The 10,612-nt window shown below is 31.7% G+C and overlaps 1 protein-coding gene across 1 annotated transcript in view; it reads right to left on the reverse strand.

Moving 5' to 3' along the window:
- The window catches only part of LOC106466916 (golgin subfamily A member 4-like), a 63,529-nt gene that overhangs the window by 15,896 nt on the left and 37,021 nt on the right, over window positions 1–10,612 (reverse strand). Inside the window, exons 14-15 of the mRNA XM_022394992.1 lie at window positions 6,448–6,697; window positions 2,956–4,714 (exon numbers count right to left, since the gene is read on the reverse strand). Coding sequence (XP_022250700.1) covers window positions 2,956–4,714; window positions 6,448–6,697 — 2,009 coding nt within the window. The remainder of the gene's footprint in view (window positions 1–2,955; window positions 4,715–6,447; window positions 6,698–10,612) is intronic.

Consider the following 10,612-nt stretch of genomic DNA (forward strand, 5'->3'; position numbering starts at 1 on the left):
CTTGTCCAACTTTACAATATATAACTCTGATTATGGCCAAAAACATTGTTAATTCATTGCAATAAAATCACTGTAAGTTTGAAATTTTTGTCATAGTGATTCATAATATTAAACACTTCTAGTTAATTTCTTACTTAGTATTGCTTTTACTAATGCATATGTTAAATATTATTATATTACTGATCACAGATATTCAAGCTATCATAAATTAAAGCAACATATGCACCAAAACATAACTCTGGAAAACTACAATGGAAAAAAATAATCAACAAAAAATCTGAATGTTCATAGTGAATTATCAAAATAGTTTTGTGAACACGATAAAAATATGCAAAAGCTTGATGCCACAAAAACAGACATAACAATCCTGCGATACATATGTGAAAGAACTTAAATTAAGCCGAAGTTACTGCCGAATTTGAAAATGAACAGAATGGTAAACAAACCGAGTCAATTCTGGAGTAATATGTCACAATATTATATTGCCTAACTGTAGGAAGTTTTATAAATTGTTTTGACCTGTTATATACATTGTTGTAATGTTGTTCCACAATTTGGTAGATTCTTATGAACTATTTGATAAAAATGATGCAAGATCCAGTCCACATAACAATAACTTATTTCTTCTTTCATGTTTGTTACAGCCATGCTCACCTATAGGCCCTTCAAATACAATCATTTTCAAAAGACTCTGAAACTACTGTAGGCATAGTATAATAGTAATGTTTAACAAGACATTTCCTTGATTGATAGCAACCTAACATGCTGATTAGCTCACAGAGGCTCTAACACTCAGGGATCTGAATGACTTTAGTCAATCAACAAATGAATCAATCTTTACAAGATCATCCATTACTGTATTTATACTGAACTTTCACTTCTGTCAAGTATGGCAAGTTTCTGGATTCGAAGAGTACTTGTATGAACTTTCTTGATCTAATATCATCATCATGATTACCAGCTCTCTCTCTAGCAAACAACTAAATTACAACACTGAAATTATAGCTTACAGCAATAATTTTTATTATATTTTACCCGTGTCACTAGTTTGGCCGACCAAACATACAAATTAGCTAAACCTTTTGATGCATAATAGTTTTTGTTGATAATGTTATACAAGTTTTTAATAATATTAGATGAAGAACATTATACTACATAAATAGAATTGAATGAGAAGTCTTGTTGTTTGTTTGTTTGTTTTTATAGAGCAAAGCCACATTGGGCTATCTGCTGTCTCCATCATGGGGGAATCAGACCCTAAGTTTTAGCACTGTAAATCTATAGGCTTAGTGTTGTCCCACCGAGGGACATGAGAAGTCTTAGCATTTAGGTAGTGTAAGTGTTCCAGAAGTGTGTTAATAAATTAACAACCCCTGATGAATGAAATTCAAGAGTCAATGGCATTCACTTTAAGTACTTAACTCATTGACTGCTAATTTATCATATAGGATATGGTTCCCCGCAGGCAGTTGAATGCTGTATACAGTGTATGGCTCACAAAAATTCTGCACACGTTTAAAGCATAAACAGTCAAAGGGTTAATGACTTAGTCTAGTATTTTCAAACCACAGTACTCAAGTTTTAGGTTATGTTTACAAGATTTAAATGCAAGGATAACTTTTATGACTAATTTCAGTTAAATAACCCATTTTAGTACCCGAAGATAATAAGCACCAGCCACTTGTTCTATTGGATTGGGACAGGAATGAACAAAAAGAAAATTTCAAATTACATCCCACCACAAAAATCAACACGTTCTCATTTCTAAAAAAAAATCAAATCACTAAAGACTGATAAATGATTTGTAATGTGAGATTGACAGTTATAACTGACTACAAGTCTGAGAAATTGTATTTAAAGTTAGAGCTTGGTTGTGTTTTTTTCCAAAATAATATAGATTTTCAGATAATGGTAAAAGAACTGAGTGCAAGAAAAAATAAAATAATGAGAAAAATGGGCATACTTATAAATCCAACAGGTTAAGAGTTGAAGTAGCATAGCAGAAAAAATGAGAAATATTGTAAGAATATGACCAAAAATTAAAGGAGATATTTGAATAACATGATCAACAACTCAAAGAAAAAAAAAGTTAACTTGTATGAAGCAGGCTGTAGACAATAGTGTCGATGCAAAAGATTGCTGTGCAGTTTATATGAAGCAGGCTGTAGACAATAATGTTAATGCAAAAGATCGCTGTGCAGTTTATATGAAGCAGGCTGTAGACAATAATGTTAATGCAAAAGATCGCTGTGCAGTTTGTATGAAGCAGGCTGTAGACAATAGTGTCGATGCAAAAGATCGCTGTGCAATTTATATGAAGCAGGCTGTAGACAATAGTGTCGATGCAAAAGATCGCTGTGCAGTTTGTATGAAGCAGGCTGTAGACAATAGTGTCGATGCAAAAAATCGCTGTGCAGTTTGTATGAAGCAGGCTGTAGACAATAATGTTAAAGCAAAATATCGCTGTGCAGTATGTTGTTGAAAAAGCTAAGAGTGAAATTTGGAGGTGTAAGAATTCTGGTAAAGTCTTCAACATCACAGCTGTTTAAGATATTGAATATTTCAGAAATTCCTCAGTACAAACAAAACACCTTTTTAAAATGTGTTTGATGTATTTCTTCAGTGAAAAAAACAAAACTGGCTCAGGTTTCTTCCCATATTACATTAAATACCTACAAAAAATTCACATCTAATGTTTAGAGAATGTTTAAATAAATCAAAACTTCAGGAATTCCCTTTAAAAACCCTATACGTGAAGTTGTAGTGTTAGAGACCTTAATTGTTTTTAATGATTACTTTTCCTATCAGAGAATACTGATTAACAATTACTACTAAGAACATATTTCTCCATAAAAGTCTCAGATTCTAGCTTTCTGTTGACCAAAACAATGTCATTCTCTTTGCTTCTCTAAATTCTCAATGAATTTATATAAATACATTTCAAAGCTAACTTACCCATTGTCTTCATCTTTCTTTCCAAGATCACTCAAAGATTTTACACGTGTCTTAACCGTGATCAGAGAATTAATCACTTGAAGTAGGTTTGAGATCATCTCCTCTACTTTATGACCAAGTCCTTTCTCAATTCCTTTCTCAACTAACTTAGATACTTCCATCAACAAGTGTGTCTTTTCTTCTTCAATTTTGGCTCGTAACTTGTTGCTCATCTGTCTAGATTCATTTGAATAATAAAGAGAAACCTCTTCCATTTCTAACAAATGTTTCGAGAACAAGTCTCTATTCTTTTTCAGAAGGTCTTCTATTTTTTGCTGAAATCCATCAACTTCTAAGGAATGACTAGATTTAAGATCTTCAATCTGCTTTTGACTGGTCATCTTTTGTTCCTCAATCATGTCTTGCAACTGCTCGATCTCCGTTGAATGGCATGATTTCAATTCTTTCAACTGTTTTTTGTGTTCTTCCTCTAATTTAGCACAAGTTTCCTGATGTTTTTCTTTCAATACTCTCTCTTGAAGCTGCATTTCCTGTCCGTGATTCATTTTGATGTTTTCTAATTGGTGATGGAGTTCTGCTTCGAATGTCTTTCTCTGTTCATTGAATCTAATGTTCATGTCCTCTATCTGGGCTTGTAAATCATTGTGATGCTCTTGGATCAGATCAGCCAACTGAGAATTTAGTTTTGTTTCTATCTCTAGTTTATTTTGAAGTATTTCTTCTTTTTCTTTAGTTAACCGACTTATTTCATCTGCCAAAGAAACTGCTTTATCATCTTTAGGAAAATCAATCACTCGCTGTTCATTTTTCTCTTTTGTACACTTTTGAAGAACTTTCATCTCTTTATTGTGTTCCATAATCAACTCTTTTACTTTTGTTACATGTTCTTCACATAATGTATCTTTTTCTTCAATAAATTTTTCTTCCAGTTCACTGCGCAACTTCTCAAGTTCAAGCAAATGCTTTTGGCACAAATCATTGACTTTATCTTCATCCACAGTAGACATAAGAGGACGTTCACTAGTATTTTTTCTTTCTTCTGCTAACTTTTCACAGTATGCTTGCTCCAGAGCTCTCTTTTCTGATTCATGCCTAGCAATTACGTTCTCTAAATCATTTTGATATTTTTTTTCTAGATTTGTTTTCTTACTTTCCATATCTATAATTTCTTTCTGATGTTTCTTTCTCTCAGTTTCCAGTCTTTTTTGGTAGCTCTTTTCAAGTTCTTCTGTTGCTACCTTAAGTTGTGATTCGTACTCTACAATCTTTAATTCATACATATTTCGATAATGGTTATCAAGTTCTCTGAAAACATCTCCTCCTTCAGATGGAACCTTCCCAAATAAAGAAAGCCTTCCTTCTTCCAAGGATGCAAATGACTTGCTTAAGGTTCCTTGAGACACTAATTGGGATGTACTAGATTCTTTCCCTAAAGCACGGTCCTTGTCATCGGTCATCCGTTTACAGTTTAAACAGCTGTCATCTTTACGAAGCTGTACTACCAAAAGCTGCAACTGCTGATTTTGATACTCTATAGCATCCAACTGTCGGTTTAAGATTTCAAGTTTCCCAAGCAGCTCAGACTTCTCTGCCTCAAGAGATTTTAATTTTGAGCTCAAATTTGTTTCTTCTACAATTTTATCCAGCTCTGCATTCATCTTCTTGTGGAGAACCAACACAGCTTGGTATTCATCTTGTACTCTTTGTTTTAGTTCAGTAAGGTCTTTTACATGTACATCAAGAAGACGTTGATACATATCTATGTAATTAAATAGCAATGGTTTCATATCAACTTTATCATGAACGTCTATGAGATTACTAAGAACTATACTAACAAGAGCATAAAAAACATCAGTGGATTATACACTCAAGCAGAAGTAATATAGTAGAAACATCAATATGTAAATATTTCTAACCTCTGTTGCTAACTACATTTTTCAAAGATACTTTTTTACCATTCAACAAATACTCAGAAAATCATGCTTCAACTGACAATACATAATGAATAGAAGTTTGTAATAAAACAAATACTATAAAATTCCTAACAATAATTTATTTTAAAATTACATTTCTACCCTCTAATCAAATGCTCAAAACAAGTTTTGTTTTCTAACCATAAAGACGGTTTAAACTCATCAATACATAATATTTACACAAGATTATAAAAAAAAGACATTACCTAAGTTAAAACACATTTAAATAACACAGTCTGTAGACAGTATTTTGGTGTTTATGTTACCATTTTTCATATACAAAAATAGCTGAATTATTATTAGAATTAACCCTTGTTTTTTATTTTAAATTTTTTCCTGCATTGACTGATTGTCATTTTCACCCAAATACACAAATAAATTATTTCATTAATACACCCAATCACAATGATAGTTTTAGTTTTTGAGCCAATTTTGGAAAATGAATAGATAGTTGTATGTTTGGTATTCATACATTTGTACATTCTGCACTGAAAGATTTATGGGTTCTACAATAAAGGAATATTTCAATCATTGCCTAATACACACTAAAAGCAAATATTGTAACAGTAGACAAGTTTAGCATAACTGGTTAGTTGATAATGATAACAGTTAAAGACTGGAGAGTCTTGTAAATGGAACTTCATAATAAGCTAAAAATCAATAAAAATTTGCTCTATCAGTTCTCCTTGAATTGTAGTTGGGTTTAGAATTTTTCAGAGAGCTACACATGAGCTATCTGCACTAACCTTCCCTAATTTGACAGTGATAGACTAGATGGAAAGCATCTAGTAAACACCACTCATTACCAAGTTTATGGCTACTCTTTTACCAACAAATAGTGAGATTGGCCTTCAAATTCTAAGGCTTTCATGAATGAGAGTGCAAGCATGCTCTGTGATGGAATCGAAACTGGCATGTTCGGTGATGGGGATCCGAACCTGCTACCCACATATTACGAGTTGAGCACCCTATCTACCAGGTCTTCTCAAATTGTGAGCTCATTCATTTTTTTCTTCTTACTATTAATGTATTTTACTCGTGTGCTCTATTTATCATTTTAAATTTTATAACGCATACTTGTTACATGTTCAAACACAGAACTTGCGTAACTTTAGATTTTTAAACCTGACTGTGCTATAATTTTCATATTGTATTTTTGATAAAATAAATTTAGATATATATGTATACACACACACACTCACTCAGAGAAACACTCCCCACAAACTCCAATCTGTTCAGTGATCCCACTAATACACTAATCAATGTTTTGTTAAAGTTATATTATCTTTCCCTCTTACATTTCATCCACAACATAATACTAACAAACATTGTACAAACTATTAAAATTTCATCAACGGTGTATTTAAAATTAACTTCCACGGTCAATTAATTCCCGATTTTGAAATATACTTACTAATAAATTTTCCTATTTTTATTGCTTCAAATGAATATAAAACTTATAGTTACCATTTATTTTTAAAGTTCTTATTAATTTCCAAATATATGTATTTAATCTTACCTTTTGCCTCCTTCAACAGCAACTCTCTTTCGGTCAAAAGACCTTCAAGCCTCACGTCAATCGACTGAGAGTTTCCCGTACCTTCATCAGATTCAACTTTATCAGAGGGTTTGGATATTTCTGTTGAAGGCAGCACTGTGGTCTTTTCTTTGATCTCATCAGAAGCTTCTGTTGAAGGCAGCACTGTGGTCTTCTCGGTTATTTTGTTCAAATGGGTGAAGTAAACCATATGCCAATGCTGAGTTAAATGCTGAGAAGAAATAATTATTGAGCTTAGAAAGCCAGTACATGTACAGAGAATAACGTGTATTATTATTTTAATCCTATTCTAAATGTCCTGAAGACAATTATTTGTTAAATTATAATTCAGTAGAGCTAACAACAGCACCATCACATATAGTAAAAACACAAAGAACATACTGGCATTTTCTTTACTATGTTTTCTTTTAGTCATGAAAATATGTCACTGTTCAACTATCTCAGCTGCACAGTTTTCTTACTTTAATCTTTATCCAAGTCCGTAGATATGCCGATTGGAGCAAATATAAAGACATCATGCTTAGCATAGCTTTCATGTAACACCCATAAGTACAAGTAAAACAAATACCAGATGTATAATGTTTCCTTTGGAATACACAAACTGGATGTTGAGGTAAGTACAGACAGAATTTAATTCTCCTTATCAAGTTGGGTCCTCAAGAAACATGACAATCTTTATCAACTTCCCCAAGAAAACTTTCTATTAAAATCAGAACTCTTATTATTCAATTATATATTTTTAAGGACCTACTTAAAGTTGTGTAGTGTCACAGATATGTTGAACAAAGAGAAATATTTCAGTAACATTAATTACACTAACAGATTTCAAGAAAAACTAATATCAATGTATTAAATTCAAAGTATATGTATGAGCATTCACTATGTGAAAAAAAGGCTTAATATGTAATACCAGGACATTTTTTAAAAAAACAATCTTATTATCAAAATTAAACAGTTTTTGTAAGGAGTTCTTAGGCTGGGAAATTGAATAGCAAAAACTGGTACGTGTTTATAGTTACTGTTTAATAATAAAATAACAATCCATAATACATTGCAAACATAAAAAATCCTAACTTTCTCTTACATGTTTTGAATCCCATTAAAAAAAAAAGCATTACCCCACGGCCACAAAATAACTCTTACCTACCTGTATTCCCAGTATACAATGTGAAATTATACACAACAAGGCCAAGTTTTGATTTTTTATTTGATATACACAAAGAACAAACAATCTTCCACATCTTCTGTGGTACCTTTTAAAAATTTCACAACTATGTTTTCCATATACAAAAGTAAACATAAATAACATTCACAAATGTCAACTATAGAGACTTCATCATTTAAAAGGATGAGCTTTCTTGTGCTAGAATAAAAAATAAATAATGAACGTCCCAATATCAATTAATAAAACAACAACAGACGCATGAATACAACAACTTAAATCATGGTCTGATATATTTATTAACCAAGAAACATAAGCTGAGCAACAGAAAGTTATGGAGTCAAGAAAAATCAAAACGAGCAAATCAAAATAGTTTTTTTGCTTTAGTTTCTTTAACTTTATTTTCAGAGAAAAAAAAATTTTTTTTCATTCTTTTTGCTTCAAATTTTGTTTTCTTGTTAGAATATTTATTTTCTAGAGTTTGTTTTTTACTTCTTTATCTTGGACAAACCATATCTGCTCTGGATACGTGTGTGTGTGTGTGTGATGTATTGCCTCCTACTACAGTAGTTTTTGAATACGTTAACTATTTCTTCATATATATTCTTAGATCATGAAATCTGCTCAACAGGGAATGACTGACATTTTGATTATTTAAGTGTTTTAGTCATTTAAGTGCGTACAATTTAGAGTATTTTTATTTTTATGTGCCTATGTTCTTGGAGAACAATGACCAATCTTTTGGGTTATTCTTTACCTTTAGAACATGTGTGACTAATAACTTATTCAAGTTGAGTCCAAGCTTCCAATGACGTGGTTTTTACTAAAACCCTAACACTACCCTTTAAAATAATGGTAATTACAGTAATAAACTGTAAATTTCCATAAACCTTAAGAATGCTTCAAATTCTGACAAATATCAAAAGCTACAGCCTAGCCTGATATAAGCATAAGCATCAACTGTGTGTGTGTGTGTGGGCAAACAAAACCAGCACTAAAAAACAAAGAAACCCATTAAAATCATGCAAAAAAAAGCATAAAAATTAGAATTATGTACGTTGGAGTACCCATGCCACAACTCCTTTCAGTTTTTCTGTAGTAGCTGTGCAACTTTTTACCTGTATTTAATAGATATTAATAAGACAGTATATCAAGTTTTTTAGGTGCCATTACTGCAATATTTGTTTTTTAATGTTTTCAATTGTTTTATACAACTATTGTAACTTTATCTTTTGAGAGGGGATGGTGTTAATGGTTGATATTTATGTATATACATCAGGTCTTCTCTAACAATTAATGAAACTTCAACTATACGAGTAGATCACGTTTATAACTAAAGTACAGAAGAAAAACGCAAGAACTATTATGATAAACATAATTTTAAAATGTTACCTGAACAGAAAAATTCAATAGGTATAGTTTAAGAAATTAGCTAATTTTAAGATATTAATTATATGGAAGGAAGATTCAAAACAGATTCCACTATGTCACTTAGATAAGGGAAGAAGTTTTTTTTTTCTTTTTGAATTTTGTGCAAACCTACTCAGGGGTTACCTGTACTAACCATCTTGAATTTAGAAGTGATAGATCAGAGGGGAGGCAGATAGTCAACATCACCCACCACCAACTCTTGGGCACATTTTTTACCAACAACCCTCACATTATAATACCCCCACAGATGAAAGAGGGGTGGAAACTTTCAAATAGCTACTTTTATTTTAAAATTCATGTTTTTCAATTCACTTACGTAATACCTTATTAAAAACATTTTACAAATTAGTAAGAACTACTGTATTAGACTTCTAGTATTTCATTGGCAAGACACAACTTTTACAGTCATTACCCTTTTCTCCCAAGATAAAACGTGTGTAAAAAACAACCTTTTACTGTCATTACCCTTTTCTCCCAAGATAAAATGTGTATGAAAAAAAAACAACCTTTTACTGTCATTACCCTTTTCTCCCAAGATAAAATGTGTATGAAAAAAAACAACCTTTTACTGTCATTACCCTTTTCTCCCAAGATAAAACGTGTGTAAAAAACAACCTTTTACTGTCATTACCCTTTTCTCCCAAGACAAAATGTGTATGAAAAAAAACAACCTTTTACTGTCATTACCCTTTTCACCCAAGATAAAATGTGTATTTAAAAACAACCTTTTACTGTCATTACCCTTTTCTCCCAAGATAAAATACACATGTAAAAAAAACAACCTTTTACTGTCATTACCCTTTTCTCATAAGATAAAATGTGGATGTAATAACTGTTAATGTTCAGATAATAGTTAAATCTAGACCGTAGAACTTAATAGTATATGCACTGTTTCCTATGAATTATAAGTGACAAGATAAAAAAAATACTAAATTCAAGCATACTAAAGCAAGGATTTTTAAAAAGCTCACTTCTCAAGCGTAAAAAAAGTCTTGTATAGATAGTGTACTGATTTTACCACTTCAGTAATCTTATTATCAAGTAAAATATTGGATTTAAGCAATAAAAACCTCACTAAAAACCCAGACTTGACACAGAACAGACCACACAAGGTTCTATGAGAAAAAATCCATTTTTCTAGCAATAACGCTAATAAGAGGTATTCACTGCATACTCCTCATAAATACAAATACATCTAGTATACAGAAGTTGAGTATGTTATAATGGTTTTGGAGCTACATCATGTTGTTATATCCCATGCTGCCACATCCATTTATACAATATTTGACAATCATGTATCTTACAAAAGTCCTGCAGCATAATTTCCACTGCAAAAGGCTCCACGATGAGGCTGTATTGTACAAAGCACACCACTCTTCCCTGCTAGCTTTCTATAATCCATCTCGCGTCTCCTAAGGCAGTGTTTTCCAGTCCTGTTTCAACAATCTGATTACACATAAATCCTGATTCAATGCATCTTGCAACTTGATTGGTATATCTTTGTATGGAGTAGCACAAATACCCATCTCAATA

This window comes from Limulus polyphemus, unplaced genomic scaffold (genome assembly GCF_000517525.1).
Source record: "Limulus polyphemus unplaced genomic scaffold, Limulus_polyphemus-2.1.2 Scaffold2422, whole genome shotgun sequence".
Lineage (NCBI taxonomy): Eukaryota > Metazoa > Arthropoda > Merostomata > Xiphosura > Limulidae > Limulus > Limulus polyphemus.